Genomic DNA, 18,297 nt, shown 5'->3' with positions numbered 1-18,297 from the left:
GTCCCTCGTCACAAGGCCAAAACTAGTCAGAGGTTGCTTCTACTCCCATCTAAAGAGGACCCTGCATGGCAGTTTGGGATATACTGTTCTCGCAGGAACAGGACCAAGCCTGATTTGCATACAGCTGTTCCCTGTTTGGGTAGCACAGTGAGAACATGTGATAGACTGGCATGCTAACCCGAGCAACTGCCAATGCCTGTGATTTTTGTTTTCAAGCATTACACCATTGTGGTGAAATTATCATGTACAAATATAGATTACTTTGCAAGCATATTGTGTGAGAGTTCTAGTAACACATGGGCAAGACATTAAGAAGACATCTGTGGTTTAGGCATGTTAAAGTCTTATGTGGACTACATTGATTAAGAAGACTGTTGAGGATTTTCAAAAACCTAGAACCGCATGAACAGCACTAAGGCGAGGAAGAAAAACCTTACAGGACCTTTTCTGAATGTCATTAGAGAATGTAGTTTGTAGAGTATAAAACAGATCTCGATTACCAACACACTAAACTTGACTACATACCCCTATTTTTATACTCGTCTGAGATCAGCACCCACTGAATAAATGCAACAACAGGATTGAGGCAAAAGTAGCTAGATCAGAAAAGTCTTCTGTAATCCATATAGCTGTTCAAAAGCAAATTGATCACTTCGCTGATGCTTCTGTACACTGTGGATTTGAAAACAGTGGTTACAGGATTCAATAGTCGATCAGGCCCCCCCCCCCACTCAAAAAATAAACCTCACACAATGCATTAAGTGTGGCTTAATCACGGAGCACAGAACTTTGCAGACAGTATGGTAGATTATATAACATAAATGCAGGCAGAAAGTTTACATCACCAACTACCCCCCTCAGACATCTGATGAACAGGATTGGCAAGATGTGCAGGAACCAACCAACAGTTCAGCAGAATACCAACAAGAACACAGAGAAACCTTCATTAGGTGGGCCCCCTACTCCATGGAAAAAAGGATTGGGAAGAATAGAGTTTCTTTCTGCACTTACTGAAATAAGCCAATACTCATTTTATGGAGCACTCGACTGCACCACAGACTTTCTATTCACCACAAATATTGCCACCTTTCATGAGAAGAGTATTTCAGGAACAAAGGACAATGTGGCATGCACATGCTAGAAGAAAATAAGTTACTTACCTGTAACTTTAGTTCTCCAGTATTGGAATCTTTCATAGATTCACATGCTTGAATCATTCCCCGTCGTCGAGATGGGAGTCCCAGTACAATTGTCACAAGTAATGTCAAGACCTTAACAGAGAAAGAAAGAGGTGAAGTGAGCTTCTCCGGGGAGGTGGGTGGGTCGCATGTGAATCTATGAAAGATTCCAATACTGGAGAACTACGGTTACAGGTAAGTAACTTATTTTCTTACTCCAGTATTGGAACTTTCATAGATTCACATGCTTGAATCAGAGTAGAGAGCAATAACTATGCACATTGTAATATGACAACACCTCTAATAGAAAAAACACTTTGACCCACAAAACATTATCATCCTGCATATAATATGCAACTATATAAGTTTACACCCACATATATATATACATATATATATATATATACACACACACATCCATACACATAGATATACATGTACAGATACATGACGAAATACCAAGAGACACAGTAAAAATAAATTATTATAACACACTACTATAACATGACCGTTGTCTTCAAACCCGTTTACTTATGTGCTTGTCATAACGTTCTTTTATCTTTGTATACATTTCTGTTTTTCTGTTTTTTGTTTTTTTTTAGAAATATAAACAATGTGCATACCTGTTCTAGGATGGAGGGATGTAGGAGAAAAAGGCTCACCTTCACCTGAAGAGATTCCTGAGAACCGCTTGGCCTACTGCTGCCTCTCCCTGAGATAGAGATTCCAAGCAGTAGTGCTTCATGAAAGTATGACAGCTCTTCCATGTTGCTGCCCTACAAATGTCTTGTAGTGGCACTCTGGCAAACAGTGCCGCTGACGATGAGACTTTTCTCATAGAATGAGCATGCACAGATGATTGCAAAGGTTTGCCCGCTGCTTGATGGCAAAAGCGAATGGCTGAGGCGATCCATCTGGAAATACTCTGCTTGGATAGTGGGTACCCCTTCCTAGGAGCACTGTACGCTACAAATAACTGATTAGAGCGTCGAAAAGATTTAGTCCTGTCCAAATAAAATTGAACACATCTTTTAACATCTAAGGAGTGTAATGCCCTCTCCGCCGGAGTAGATGGATGAGGAAAAAAAGACTTGAAGACTAAAGGTTTGTTTTTGTGAAAGTCTGATGGAACCTTTGGAATAAAATGCGGGTTAGTGCGCATTAGCAGTCTGCTGTGTTTAAGCAGCAAGAATGGCTCTTGGATGGAAAGCGCTTGCACCTCGCTGACCCGCCTAGCTGATGTAAGGGCTACCAATAAGGCAACCTTCCACGACAAGAACTTGAGGGAAGCACGATGGATCGGCTCAAACGAATGCTTCATCAGTTGTGCCAAGACAATATTCAGATTCCACGAAGGAAGCGGTGGTCTGAAAGGAGAGTAAACCCAGAAAAGCCCCTTCAGAAATCTCTTAATCAGCCGAGAAGAGAAGAGTGAGGGTGTGTCATCTGAACATCTGTATGCAGCTATAGCTGCTAAGTGAACTTTAATGGACGAGTGTGCTAGGCCAGATTGAGCTAGCTGTAAGAGATACGGCAATATTTCCTCTGGTGGTGAGACTAGAGGGTCAATCTGACGCTGATGACACCAGGCACAGAATCTTTTCCATTTACACTGATACGTCTTGTTAGCGCTATCCGCTCTGGCTTTTGACAAAATATCCCTGCAGTTCTGCGGGATATTCAAATGCGCGAACTCTCTGTGGTGAGGAGCCAGGCTGATAATCGCATTGACTGCGGATCGGGGTGCCAAACCTGGCCATTGTTCATTGTTAGTAATTGAGGTAACGGCTCCAGTTGAATATGAGGTTTGATTGACAGAAGGAGAAGTTCCGCGAACCAATGTTGGTGCGGCCAGTACGGGGCTATCAGTATCAGAGTGCACGGTTCTGTTTTCATCTTCGTGAGGACCCTTGGGATAAACGGAATGGGAGGAAAGGCGTAATCAAAGATGTCTGACCAGACTATTGAAAACGCATTCCCCCAAGATCCCTCCTGGTGATGCCAACTTGCGAAGAACCGGCATTTGGCGTTGTTTTTGTTCGCAAACAGGTCCACCGTTGGTGTTCCCCATAGGGAAAAAATATGGTTCAGTACTGTCTGATCTAGCTCCCACTCGTGGCAGTCCGATTTCTGCCTGCTAAGTGCATCTGCTGTCTCGTTTATTCCAGGCAAGTGTACCGCTGATAATGTGATGCCTTGCTGCGAGGCCCAGTTCCAGATCGCTTGGGCTTCCCTGGAGAGGGTGAAAGATCTTGTGCCTCCTTGTTTGTTGAGATAGTGCATCGTAGTGGTGTTGTCCGTTCTTATCACCACTTGCGATCCCGAGATCCTTGGGAGAAACGCTTGTAAGGCCAGGTGCACTGCCCTGAGTTCTACCCAACTGATATGCATTGATGTCAGATGCAGTGGCCATTTGCCACTTATTTGCAGATCCTGTAACACCGCTCCCCAGCCTTCCAGTGAGGCATCCGTTGTTATGGTCCACAGGGCTGGTTGCTGTAGAAAAGAAAGGCCGATTGATAGATAATGCCTTTGAGACCACCATCTCAGAGTTCTGATCATTATCGGAGTTATTTGTATCTGGTCTTCAAAAGTGCCTGACACTTGGATCCATTGACGATTTAGTTGCTCTTGTAAGGGGCGCATCTTTAGCCGACACAGAGGAACCAGAGGTATGCATGAAGACATCATGCCCAACAGCAATTTGAACAGACGGACAGTAACCTTTCCTCTTCTCTGTATGGAACTTACTAGAGTCAGTAATCTTTGTTGCCTCTCTAACGTGGGACATGCCATGGCGGATTCTGTGTTCAGTCTTGCTCCTGGAAAGGTAATATTGCGTACTGGTAGAGGGTTGGACTTCTCCCAGTTGATTGTGAATCCGAGATTGGTTAGTAAGGAAACGCACTTTTTTTGTTGACTTGTGCGCTCCTGCGTAAGTCTTTGCCTTTATCAACCAATCGTCTAAGTATGAAAAAACCTGGTGCTTTCTCCTTCTGAGAAAGGCTGCGACTGGTGCTAGACATTTGGTAAATATTCTGATTTCAGTCCGAAAGGAAGGACACGGTATTGATAATGGCTCCAGGCTACAGTCAATCTTAAGCATTTTCTGTGGGCAGGGTGGATGGGTATGTGGAAGTATGCGTCTTTCAGGTCTAGTGATGACATAAAATCTCCCTGATTGAGACGCAGAAGGACGTCTTGCAGGCTGATCATTCGGTACGATTGCTTCTTTAGGTATACATTTAGTTCCCTTAAATCGAAGATCGGCCTCCAATCCTTCCACTTTTTCCGAATGATGAAGAACCTGGAATAAAATCCTGTTCCTGAACAGCTTTTCTCCACGCTCATCGACAACGAACCCACCTTCTCCGCCGACCCCAACGACGCAGCCGTCAGCCTCACGAACTGGATCACCAACTGCGCAGACAACCTCGCTCTCCTCAGACGCCTTCCAAGACAGGCCAACACCAAAAAACCTCTCTGGTTCTCTGACACCCTTAAGGAATCAAAGAAAACCTGTCACGCCCTCGAGAAAGCCTGGCATAAGGACCACACCGCAGACAACATGACTGCCCTCAAGAACGCTACCCGCGAACACCACCACCTGATCCGCGCAGCCAAAAGGAATTTCTTCACAGACAGATTGGACAAAAACAGCCACAACAGCAGAGAACTCTTCAACATCGTAAAAGAGCTCTCCAACTCCAACGCCATCACGCCCTCACAAGACCTGTGCAACTCCCTCGCCACCTTCTTCCATCGTAAGATTACTGACCTACACGACAGCTTCGGACACCAGACCCAGCCGACCACCACTGAACCCACACCCCCAGCCATCACCCTCAACGCCTGGACCCACATCAACACAGAAGAGACCAAAACCACCATAAACTCAATCCACTCCGGTGCCCCCTCGGATCCCTGCCCACACTTCATCTTCAATAAAGCCGACAACATCATCGCCCCGCACCTCCAGACCATCATCAACTCCTCGTTTTCGTCTGCTACCTTACCTGAAAGCTGGAAACACGCTGAAGTCAACGCCCTACTGAAGAAACCTACGGCTGACCCAAGCGACCTGAAGAAATTCCGCCCCATCTCGCTCCTCCCGTTCCCTGCCAAAGTCATAGAGAAGACCGTCAACAAGCAGCTTACCAACTTCCTTGAAGACAACAACCTTCTCGACCCCTCTCAATCCAGATTCCGAGCCAACCACAGCACTGAAACCGCCCTCATCTCAGTCACAGACTACATCAGAACCCTGATGGACAACGGTGAAACAGTCGCCCTCATCCTCCTCGACCTCTCGGCTGCCTTCGACACCGTCTGCCACCGCACCCTAATAACCCGCCTCCGCTCCACCGGGATCCAAGGCCAGGCCCTGGACTGGATCGCCTCCTTCCTCTCCAACCGCTCTCAAATAGTCTACCTCCCACCTTTTTGCTCAGACCCCACCGAGATCATCTGCAGCGTCCCACAAGGCTCCTCGCTTAGCCCGACACTCTTCAATGTCTACATGAGCCCCCTCGCCGACATTGTACGCAAACACAGCATCATCATCACCTCCTACGCCGACGACACTCAATTGATACTCTCCCTCACCAAGGACCCCACCAGCACAAAGACCAACCTGCAAGATGGAATGAAGGACGTCGCAGATTTGATGAGACTCAGCCGTCTGAAACTGAACTCAGACAAAACGGAGGTCCTCATCCTCTGTAACACCCGACCGCCTGGGACGACTCCTGGTGGCTCACGGCCCTTGGCACCGCACCGACCCCCTCAGACCACGCACGCAGCCTCGGCTTCATCTTGGACCCACTTCTCACCATGACCAAACAAGTCAACGCCGTATCCTCCTCCTGCTTCCTCACCCTCCGCATGCTCCGGAAGGTCTTCCGCTGGATCCCCGCTGACACCAGAAAGACCGTGACCCACGCCCTCGTCACGAGCCACCTGGACTACGGCAACACCCTTTACGCTGGGACCACCGCAAAACTCCAGAAACGTCTGCAACGAATTCAAAACGCCTCCGCCCACCTCATCCTCGACATACCCCGCAACAGCCACATCTCTGCCCACCTGAGACACCTGCACTGGCTTCCCGTCAGCAAAAGGATCACCTTCCGACTCCTCACCCACGCACACAAAGCCCTCCACAACAAGGGACCAGAATACCTCAACTGCCGCCTCAGCTTCTACGCTCCCACCCGTCTTCTCCGCTCCACCAGCCTCGCTCTCGCCGCCGTCCCTCGCATCCGCCGCTCCACAGCGGGTGGGAGGTCCTTCCCCTACCTGGCGGCCAAGACTTGGAACACCCTCCCTGCCATCCTCAGGACCACCCAGGACCACGCCGCATTCCGGAGACTCCTCAAGACCTGGCTCTTCGAGCAGCAGTAACCCTTCCCCCTAGCGCCTTGAGACCCGCAGGGGTGAGTAGCGCGCTTTATAAATGTTAATGATTTGATTTGTTCCTCGTTGGGCCCGAGCCACCTTCTCTATAGCTCCCTTGAAAAGCATCTTGACGATCTCTTTTTTGAGTTGTTGAGGGTATCTTGAAGGAGTCCTGCGGGGAGGGTTGGAGGGAGATATCTGTATAAATTCTAAAGTATGGCCCCGTTTCACTAATTGTAGGACCCACTTGTCTGACGTAATGGTTTGCCATTGACTGAGGAAGAAAGAGATCCTCCCGCCCAGAGTGACAGGAGGCAGACTGGACGTAGCCTTGAAAACATCAGGTTCTACGAGCCGAATCTTTGGCCGGACGGGTTGAACGTCCACGGCCGGCAGGTCTACTATAGGCTGGTTGTGGCGGCTGCCTTTGCAAGTAGTATGGACGATATTGTTCTGAAGATGATGGATATGTGGAATATTTGTGTTGTTGATATCCCCCTCTGTATGAGGGTTGGCCACGCCCTCTAGGACGAAAAGACGATCTTCGATATTGCAGGGTCCCTAATGACCTTGCCGTGTCCGTGTCAGTTTTGATTGATTGTAGAGCTTCATCGACATGTTTTCCAAATAGCGCCTGGCCATCAAAGGGTAAGTCCAGGATTTTATTTTGAACTTCTGGGCGAAACGAGGTGGCTTTAAGCCAGCCCTGTCTTCTTAGTACAGCTGCACCTGCAAGTTGTCTAAAAGCAGTGGTCGCTATATCCACTGCACAGTCTGTAAGCTCTGCAGACGTGCGTTGACCTTCTTGTACCGTTTTATTTGCCTCCGATCTCGCATCCTCCGGCAGTTGGTTAATAGAAGGTGCAATGTCCGCCCAAAGCTGTCTGTCGAATCTAGCCAGAATAGCCAAAGAGTTGGCAGCTCTAACTACCAGGCTAGCCATAGAAGAAAACCTTTTTCCTATGTTATCTAGCCGCCTACCCTCCTGGTCTGGGGGTGCGGAAATCGGGGCAGAAGGATTCTTGATCTTCTTTGAGCTGCCTGAGCTACTACTGAATCCGGAGGAGGATGTCCCGTTAAGCATGTTGGTGCATCATCAGGATCTTTGTATTTTTTATCCAGACGTGGCAATACTGACGTGACTGTAGCCGGATTATTCATGACTTTAAGGGCCTCTTCCTACAGGTAATTCACCATCGGGATAGAGCGCACAGACTTCAGAAAGGGCTCTTTAAAATCGTACAGGAAACAGTCTGTTTAGTAGGTAACAGTAAGGCAAAACGCTTGGCTGCCCTCTCTAGAAGATTGTGAAATCCTCCAATGTCTTCTGGTGGGAATTCCACCTTCGAATGAGAAGAAGGAGAAGGAGGAGCAGGGATAATGTACTCGTCCCACTCTGAGTGAGTGTCCATGAGCTTTCCTTCTTCCTGATCTCCTTCTGAGATGTCGGTGTCTTGAGGAATTGTCATGTCCGGAGTGGCCACATTTGTGAGATGTAAGGACGTTGGTCTCTGATGTGGAGTAGGAAGACCAGAAATAGGCGATGGAGGAGGGTGTTCTCCTTGAGGAGGAAACCTTCTGTTGTAATCCACTAACATCGCTCTAAGGTCAGTAAGCAGGGAGGAAGGAATAAACGTCCCCTGTTGATATTGCTGTTGATCTGAGTAAAGCTGGGGATCATAAGCTTCTTCATATTCCTCTTCTTCCTGGTACTTTACATTCAATTCAGATGGACTGTGGGCTGTTCCAAAAGGCCCCTCGTCATCTGAGTCTTTGTCTCCCTCCAAAAGATGTACTGGCACAAGGGAGGACACCTTACTAGGTGATGTGTGGGTTGGCGTTAGCTTTTCTACTCTTTTTAGATATTTTTCCCTCGTCGACGGTGTAGATGATGTCATTGACGACGCGTAAATAGACTTCGTCATGGACGGTGCGCCGTCGACGCTGGACGCACGTTTATTTTAATAGCAGAAAGTCTTGCCGACGAGTCTACCGTCGATGACGGTAGGGCTGACACTGACATCAGCGCCGTCGACGAGGTGTAGACGGTCGTCGACGCTGATGTCGTCGCTGCAGTTCTCGTCGACGGTGGGGTACTTGTTCTCGTCGACGATGTCGCCGGCGGAGCAGTCGACGGTGGAAATCCAGAAGTAGATGTTGTCGTCGGAAAGGCACTCACGGTGAATCCGTCGGACAAGCCTTTTTTCAACTCACAGAGGATGGCTTCTTGAAAGGCACAGATGGTGGAATAGATGAAGACTTTCTGTGCCTCTCAGAACTGGAAGAATGTCTTTTCCCCTCTTTACTGGAAACTTTCTTTAGGGAAGAAGATGGGCTGCGACCCTTATAAGACCCTGAAGTAGTATTTTTGAGGGCCTTTCTTGAGAGTTGTGAGGGAGATCTAGAGTGTGATCTCACCCTTTTAGATGATCTCTTAGATGTTGATGATTCCTCACTCTCAGAATCAGAAACTGGATCCTTCCTATGTTTTAGTTTCTGCAGCCATATTAATAATCTGCCGTCCCTGTCTTTTAAGGTTTTAGAAGAAAAAGTATGGCAAATCTTACAGTCTTTGGCTGAATGATCTGGGTACAGGCAGTAAATGCAGTCTTGGTGAGGGTCTTCAGAATGAAGCCTTTTCTTCCCACAAGTCTTGCAGTCTCTGAAGAGACCCTTCTTCTCCTTGTCAGACATAGTTGAAAAATAGCTGACAAATCCAATTAAATCAGTTTCTCTGAGAGAAAATAGTTGAAAAAGGTGTGAAGACAGAGCAGAGCTCTGAGGAGACTCCCTAGCACGACATGCGGTAGAAAATCTGAGGTGCTGGAGCTTCTCTCAGGAGGTTCTGAAGGGTGCTGTCGCCTGATTGGTGGAGGCTCAGGTTTGGTCCTTTTCACAAAATGACTGATAGACTGTGAAATTGAAGAGGCCTAAGGCCTTTTTTCTCTGTTAAAATGTCTTGAAATTACTTGTGAAAATTGTACTGGGACTCCCATCTCGACGACGGGGAATGATTCAAGCATGTGAATCTATGAAAGTTCCAATACTGGAGTAACTGCACTAGTTTTTTCTGCCTTTCATTCTGGTACTGTGCAGACCTGCCACCCTATTATTTAAAAAGTCTGATCTTGGTGAGAACTGTTCAGATACAATATCCTAGAGCAGCAGTTCCTAACCTTTTGACGTCTGTGGACCCCCGCTAAATCAATACTGAAATCTATGAAAGAAAGGGGACCCCCGGGTAAAGCATTTTTTATAATGAGGACCTCAAAACAATGCACAAAAAATAAAAAATAGTAATCCCCAAACAAATCCTTAAATACTGAAATATTTTGTAATTCACAATCAAATAAAGAAAAGGCTTAGAAATGTTAAATTTTTCATCTGTGTGTATAGACTTTTTCATTTTATTTTGAATTGATTAACTTTTTGCAAAACAGTTGCAGACTCTGAGTAGGTCTCGCGGACCCGCAGGGGGTCCTCGAACCACAGATTAAGAACCACTGTCCTAGAAGACCTCCGACAGCACGTAGGAAAACAGTTGTGATTTTTTCCAAAGCAGTACAGGAAATGTCATTACAGACAAGGAAGGCAACCAAATCCAAGATAAATTTATTTCAGGGCCTGTAAGCACAGGCCAGTGCCTGCAGTCTATGCAAGAGTTGACATGCTTTGAAGCTTAATTCTCAATAATATAAATTCCATCTTTGTCAGGTTCTTCACCACTCTGCCACCCATTCCCTTGTTTCAGTGCTTCTAACCACAATTCCAATTTCATGATGTATATGGTTTGCCTCAACCTTCTGCTGTGCTAACGGATATGTTTTACACATTTTGTTTTTTTTCCCTTTCTTGAGTACCAGTATCTCCAATCACCCTCTTGAATTGTCAAAGATTTTTTTCTACTTAATATTGGTGTCTCGCTCAATATCTACTTGCAGTCCTTCCAGATTCACTGGCAGTCAGCTGTGTGGCTGCTGGGAAGGTAACACAACCTCAGAATTGTGTAAATATACAGTCAATATACTGGCAACTAGTTTGTTTTTTGCTCCTTAACCATTTATTGACAATAGGGTCTTTGCAGCTACTGAGACTTGCCATGAAATCCTGCAGCTGGATCACCCAAGGTTCCCATAGCCAAAGCACTAGCTTCTTATTACTGTTTTCTACTGTCAATTTGAGAGAATTAATGTAAAGTGAAATTGTGGAAGGCTCGTCTAATTACATGACCTTCTGTGCCACTCCACAGCCCCGATGTACGTGCAAGGAAACAAAAAAAACTCCTCCTGTGGATAATAACAATTCTTAAATTGGTGGTGACATCAAAGGTCTTAAATGATCTCTCAGGGCTAACGAAACCTACTCCATGTCCGAAGTCACAGAGTGAGTGAGCTGTTAAGACTAATATGCTTTCTCGTTGTACTCTCAGCCGTCATTACTTTCCTCAACATTATGGAATTCTCACTCACAGATAGAGTGTGGCTACGTCAATACGCACAGTGGTTGGTCTAATCAGGTGGAGGTATGCAAGGCTGCCACCAGGTTTAGTTGTTCCTTTGGACAAATTTACTTCTTGTTACCTACTGAACGAAAAGGCTCCAATATTTGAGCACACAAAGTAGTTTACTAATGCCATTAAAATCTCCTGCATTGGGTTCCTTATTTTATGTGCCCAAGAAAGATACTTCTGAATTATGCTTCTTGCAAAGATTTTAGGGTATTAAATCAAGTAATAGTAAAGGACAGATATCCTTCGGTCATTATTTTAGATATAAGTAGTGCTATTAATGGGGCACAGATTTTTATCAACTTAGATTTGCGAAAAGCACATCACCTTAATCACACTCAGGGTGGAGACAAATGGAAAACTATATTCAGCACATCTTTCGGGATTATGACTACAGTCTGCCTTTTGGTATCTGTAATGCCCTAGCAGTGTTTCAGCATTTCACAGGCCTCAATGTTCCTGATTCCCTGTTGCATTTAATAGAAGTCTACCTTAATGACATTTTATTGTTCTCAAGATTTTTTTCTAACCACTGAAAGATTAGCTATGTATCTTCACACAATATTAGCTATAATAGAATGGAAAGCTCCTGCTTCAGATAAGCAGTTAACTATATTTTTCTTATGGTAGACAAGTAGTCTCTATATTTTGAAACCAATTATGGAAGAAATTGGAAATCCAAAGGCTCTTTAATCTGGATTCAATCTGTAAACAAATAGACAGCTATATTAACCCAGACATTCAACCCTTTTTTCTGCTGTTTTGTCAATGGTTCCCAAACCATTTGGAAATCCTTGCTACCAACTGCAAAATGAACTTTCAATAAATTAATATGTTCGCAATCAGGATGTAGCCCGCTCATTTTTTTAAATCTTAGGGATACCATCCTTGAGCCTTTCCACCCATTTGTAACTGAGTTACTTCCTGACTTTGAAGATATAATATAAACTATATCCAAGATGAGGAGGCAATTAATGATCAATTTAGAAAAAGGTTAATGGATGACAAAGAAGGCAGATTAAAAAAGCCCCAAAGGCCCACACCAATACATAAGGTTGGAGACAAGGATTGGCTCTTCTCTAAGAAACATCGAGCGTCTATTTAACACTTTACACAATGCCCTAGATTTTATGGAACACTTTCAATAGCCTGTATTAATAACACAGTCGCCACTGAAATTGCTAACTTCTTGAAAACGTCACCCTTTCATGTCTCTTGCTTGAAAACAGTGGTACTACTATCGGTCTAATATACAAAAGATTTTCTCCACAAATAAATAAATAAGTAAATGTCAAGAAGAATGAGGCTGATAACATGAGACCCATATTTAGAGGTAATTGCAATTTTCCATAGACTAAAATGATACTGTCCTCCTGAAAGATTGTAGGATAATGTCTCTCAAATTCAGACACCTAATTTGGTACAGTCTTTTTGCTTTTAGAAAACACTGATAAACCTAGTCATCCTGGGTGGGGCAAAGAGTCACAATTTTCAGAGTTATAGTTGTTAAGACTAGGCTGCTTTCGCCTTGTGCTTTCAGTTGCCATTTCTCTTCACTTATGTCCCCACTAGCAGATCAGGAGTGGTCTCTCTGACACCGCCGAAGGTTATTCTGATCAGGCGGAGATGTGCGAGTCTTCCTTCTTACGTAGTCAAATACTCTTCCCAAATACATGCAGAGGCATTCCAGTTTGTGAGGTGGAAAGCATTGTGGTAAGCTGAAAACATTCAGCACTCTTTCTTTCTGACGTGCTTGTTTCCTTCCATGTATTTGGTGTTTCAGTGGTTCTTCCATTATATACGTTTCTCTCGTCTGGGAGCCTTTTTGGAAGGGCTATGTTTGAATCCTGACGAACATTAGTTTGTTTGTTGCGAATCCACTTCTCACAATACTTCCAGAGAAAATAATTTGTTTCTACATTGTATTATCCTGATCTTCCCAAATCAATATGATGGAAATTCACCTCTGTATTTTCTGTTTTCTGTTCCAGGTCATCTTTGCAGCAGTCCATGAAACGAGCCAGTGCAGCCTGATGGATTAATCACAATGTGGTTATTGCAGCATGCTGCTCGCTCTGGAAGGCTATCCTCCTCTCCCATCGTGCAGTTTCCTGCTTATAAATGAGTCTGAATCCTTCAAGGTTTCTTTTTCTGTATTCAGATGATTTCCTACAACAAACTGAAGTTGTCTTCAATTCAGCTTACAATTTATTTTCTGTTCAAGTCAGTCATTCTGGAATCAGTGGTGGCATTTGCATGGACTGGCCTTACTTTTGGGATACAAAATGCTCTGCAGACTCAATCCAATACCAGCCATCAACACTATCAGCAGGGTAGCATCAGAAATCAACCCTATGCTGGAAAACAACTTGTCTTTTAATCCTAGCATAGAACAACAAAGGAGTGCAAAAAACAACCTTTGACATGTGGAGAAGTTCCCCCTTGCCTCAGTTATGTCCTTTAACTTCACCTGAGCATGGCCTTTACGATTTTTGTTCATACCATCTATTCAAAGGAGCTAGAAGACGTTTCTTTTCTGGAGTATTTAAATTGCATCAAACCATTTTCCATTCCAACTGTGAATGTTCAGAGGTAAAATAAACACCAGCCAATACAATCAAAATCCCAAAGGAGCTTCAAGATTTCATCCCAAATTGTTTTAACTTATTCTCCTCTGAAGTCCCTATTACTCATCTTCTTAAGAAGTGATACGTGAGCTCTGGATTGCTGTGAAGCAATTTAGCACATGTACACTTTTGTTGTGTTACCTATTCTATTTTTATACTGCTGAAACACAAATTCTGGAGTCTTCTTGGTATATGTCAGCTAAAAAGCTTTTGAGCAGGGCAAATGAGGAATGTTTGCAGTGATCGAGCGGTCTAGTTTTATGACAAATTCATAAAAAAGACTGGTTTACACTTATCTGAAGTTTGTTGAAGATCATTGTCAACTAAAGATTAAGACAACATGCAAAATAAACAAAGCATTACCGAAGTCAACAGGGTGCACTTCTGACCTACTGGCTTTACCAATACTTTCGCACTTGTTTGCTGATACTGTCAAACAGCTGCAAAACAAAAAAATAAGACACTAATGCAAAAACGAGCATGATGACGTGTGCATGCGTCACCATTTGCGTGCATACGAATGACGAGGGTGTCATTTTCTTCTTTTCTTTTTTAACGTACCATTCCAAGATGGTGGAAGTCACTTGAAGAAATTTAAAACAAAAAATCTTTACTTGTGCAAATAAGCTTTTTAGTTAAAACGGAATGGTCTGGCAGCATGTCATCCGGTCTCCACATCCTATAAAACTCAATACACAAAAATGTTCTTTTTCAGTTTTTACATTCTGCCAAAATGTATGCGGGGCAATGGAGCAGCAGGAAAGGGGGTGTCACTGGAAAGGGTGGGAGCAACAGGGGAGCTAGAGGTGGGGGAAACAAACAAAAAAAAACTGTGAAGGAAATAATGGACAAGCAGGCAGTGTATTGAAGAAAGAGCAACCGGAGCCCATTGAAAGTAATTGACGGGGCGAAGTAGCAGAAGAGGGACAGGTGAGCAACACATTACTGAGAGGAGTTGGGCCACAGGGGCATCCTTCACTTTCCTGGCGGTGACATAAGGGGGTTGCGGACGCACTGGTCATCAGAGCCAGTATTCTGGGATTTTGAGTGTGCATGGTCACAAGAGGTGATAGGCTTGGGTATGTAGAATGGGAGTGTGTGCCTTGATGTGGCAGTACAGAACAGCATCCTTCAGAAATGTGGATCTTGACTGTACATTGGTTTTGATAATTTGTGTCACAAGAAGTTGGGATTACAAAAGCTGTTTCTGCGTTTTGCTTGCAAGCCAAAATGTATTAATTTCACTGATAGAAAGGAGATCACTTAGGCAATGAAAACAACACATTACTGAGAGGACTCCACGGTCTAGACTCTGATTGTACAAAATCTGTTATTGCAGTTCTGTTTGTTCTATCAACCTTGTTTGCACCCTGCTTCTCATTCCAGTACGTTGTTGTGCTTACCCTTGCCCCTCAGTGCTGTATAACTTATGTGCACTGAAAAGCACCCATAGTAGCTGCTGGAGCACAAACCACCAGTGTACACCACATATTAAAGAAAGGGTTAAAGTCCAAGCTAAGAAGGACATTCCAATTTTGTGGCAAGGAGCCTCACTCTTTGGTCAGTAGGCCTCACTGTTATGAGAATAGGGAAACTATCTTAGTTTGGCTTAAGCCCATTGATTTATGTTGGATTCGTATTGCTGATTTTTTAAATGAATGTTTTCATTGCCAGGAGTCGCAGAACTATCCAGAGCCCCTCTCCTTGCTTCTACTGGATACAACAGCAGCCTCCGAGCTGAGTCGAGCACTGGTGGTACTTGCTTGATAGACTCCTTTGCATTCGGTGGACTCCGATATAATGGCAAAAATAATGTAATGCACAATGCCTGACATTGGCAAAAAGAGTGGCTGTCATGGGTAATGATCCAAAATGTGAATGGCGTAAGTATCAAGACCAAACACCACTGTCCCATTGTGTATGCTGCCAGAGGGCCGATTCAGAATATGAATGAGTCTTCAAGGAAGCAATAGGGGAAAGGGAAAACCCCTCTGTATACTAACATATGAATTACTGATTCAAAATGCGTACAAGGGCATCTAACGTTTTCTTTAGCCTAGACCTAAATATGGAAAGAGACTTCCATACCTCTGACAAAAGCTGCCAGATACTCATCTTTCTTTAATTACTGTTACTTTTTACTGGCTAACTGCTGCTTTAAGAGAAGGTGATTTGACAACATAAAGACAAATAGATGCCAACATTACTCTTACCTATATTTGTATTTTAAACAGTCCAGAGACCCATGCATACCTACTTTGGAATGACCAGAGTTAAATGTTTCGGAACTAAACAAAAGTTGACAGCTTGGTGTAGGATGACACAATCAGGAACACCACACCATTTGACAACTCTCAATCCTGGGGTACTATCTATAATATGCAACAACACAGCAATATCACCCTCAAAGCACCGGACCTCATCTGGTCTCATAAGTTAAGTAGTCGGGTCTGGTAAGTACTCACATGGGAGACCGCAAGAGTAATAACATAGCAAAAACAACTCCCAATTTTCAGATACCATAAAGAGGTGCTGCCCAATGCTCAGCGGGATTGGCATCAACCCTTAAACTATCAGACAGGGGAGATGTCCCTGACATTGTAATATACCTTCTGCGAAATTAGTACTTTTTTTGCATCAGCAAGGTGCATTCTAGGTGCTCAACACAACATTAAAATAAAATAGTCCCTCCAGGACCTCTCATCAACAGAAAGAAGCACTCACTGTCTTAGGAAAAAATATTCTCAGTCTCTAGCAAGCCTGCTTTGAAACACCTGAACAGATCCATCCTCATTCACCTGTATGATCAATCCTGCATATCATGTCATGGTGGGACACATCCTTCCCTTTTAGAAAGCTTCACATACACAGAAGAAATTGTGGGCCCAGGCACCCCTCATTCCATTAAAGGACATGTCCCTCCTTCCTCCCCTGCATGTGCAGTTCAAATGCTTTCTGTTTCCACCTATTTTGCTTACAGGACAAAGCTCAACCCCTTCCCTTGTTTAAACACTCCTGTCATCTTTCTCTAGATCATCATTACTGCCTTGTTCCGCTGTATGACCATTTATACACTTTTCCATTGTTTGACTTATCAACTTGTTGTGCTGCATTGTTATTTTCTTTATCTTGCATGTCTATTCCTGTCTTACTTGATTGGAGGCCCATTTCTGCCACATTTTACTGTCTGGCCACTTCTGTCTCCTTCCCCACTACAACTACTAAATCCATCCCATGCCAATACAAGCATTTACAGGCAGTTACCCTGTAGAAGCATTAGCTCCACCTCAGAAGGAGCATTTACACTTACTTCTCCAGTATTCAATTCCCCAACAATGGTAACTTCAGAACCTTTTCACACAGGTCCATTTCTGTCGGTCTTCATTCTAGAACTATTTCTAGTGCTTAGGTCTGCTACAGGATCCCATGCAGGGCAATGCAGATCCGTCCTTTCCCTTCTTTCCAATTCACTCTACTACTCCCTCTGTTTTAAGACTGTAAGAGTGATCAGTTATCATGAAGACCTCCCCACCTCCTTCTCCTGCAGGTGCATTTATGTCTCAATACAATAGTAAACCTATAAGACGAATACGTCCACTAATTTGTGCTGATATACTATATCAATATGAACCAAGGAGATTCATAGAGATTGAGATGCAAGATTGAGATACATAAGCAAGAATTATAGAGGACAAGCATACCCTATGCATGATGTCTTTTAGAAAGGTTATGGCCTGACAACAGACAAAGGACTGGAGACTAACTAATGGATCTAATGACCAAACAGCATTGGGTATAGCCCTGACAAAGTCTAGGACCCTAAGTCACTTATCTAAAAGGCTGACATTTTGACACTATGATCGGCATGTTGGGTTAATTCTTGATATTTCCTATGATTCAAATGACTCGATCTCTTAAGAACACAGGTCAATAAATTTATTTTCACATTAAAACCTTGGACAGAAGCTGTTGGCACTTAAGAGACCAGCCCACTGAAGGAAAGGGAGCCACAAAATGTCAAATGCCCAACCTACAAAAGCAAAGGGAGCAGCAGAATACAAGATCATCTAAAGCAGAGGAGTGGCTGGAAAGGCATATTATTGAGACTCTTCTCTACCCACTTATCCTCCTTTCAACCCTTCTCCAGAACAGCACAAAACTTACACCAGATGACAATGTCAAAGTCTTCATATGCTGAGGTCAGGAACTCATGCAGATAAGGACGCATCAGCTCCAGGCCAGTCTCAGCACAAGAACGATGATCTGAGAACAAACAAGGACATTAAAAGCATTATAGAGTGCATTTCTAAAATTTAGGATAACAATTCCAATGTCAAGAGGACTAGAACAAGAAAAAAAAAGGATAAAACAGTTATGGGTAAAGTTGTTCAGTGTCTATGAAAGAAAACATGAGACCGCTGTGGACAAGGAAATATATCAAAAGAAAGGTCTAGGAGAGAAGGTGTTGGGAAAGAGAAGAGAAGTAGACAATAAAAAATGAGAGCGGCTACAACTATGGCAAAAGCAGACCCAAAATTCAGAACACAAAACAAATGTAGACATTTTGGGTAAGCAGGAGAGAATGTTC

The 18,297-nt window shown here is 44.0% G+C and overlaps 1 protein-coding gene across 4 annotated transcripts in view; it reads right to left on the bottom strand.

Annotated features, from left to right (window-relative positions):
• The window catches only part of UBLCP1 (ubiquitin like domain containing CTD phosphatase 1), a 179,684-nt gene that overhangs the window by 139,448 nt on the left and 21,939 nt on the right, over positions 1-18,297 (bottom strand). For all 4 annotated transcript variants that reach the window (XM_069199661.1, XM_069199663.1, XM_069199662.1 and 1 more), the window contains one exon: positions 17,874-17,972. In XM_069199661.1, coding sequence (XP_069055762.1) covers positions 17,874-17,972 — 99 coding nt within the window. The remainder of the gene's footprint in view (positions 1-17,873; positions 17,973-18,297) is intronic.

The sequence above is a fragment of the Pleurodeles waltl genome, chromosome 7 (assembly GCF_031143425.1).
Source record: "Pleurodeles waltl isolate 20211129_DDA chromosome 7, aPleWal1.hap1.20221129, whole genome shotgun sequence".
Taxonomy (NCBI): Eukaryota; Metazoa; Chordata; class Amphibia; order Caudata; family Salamandridae; genus Pleurodeles; species Pleurodeles waltl.
This window is presented reverse-complemented; position numbering and strand designations above follow the sequence as displayed.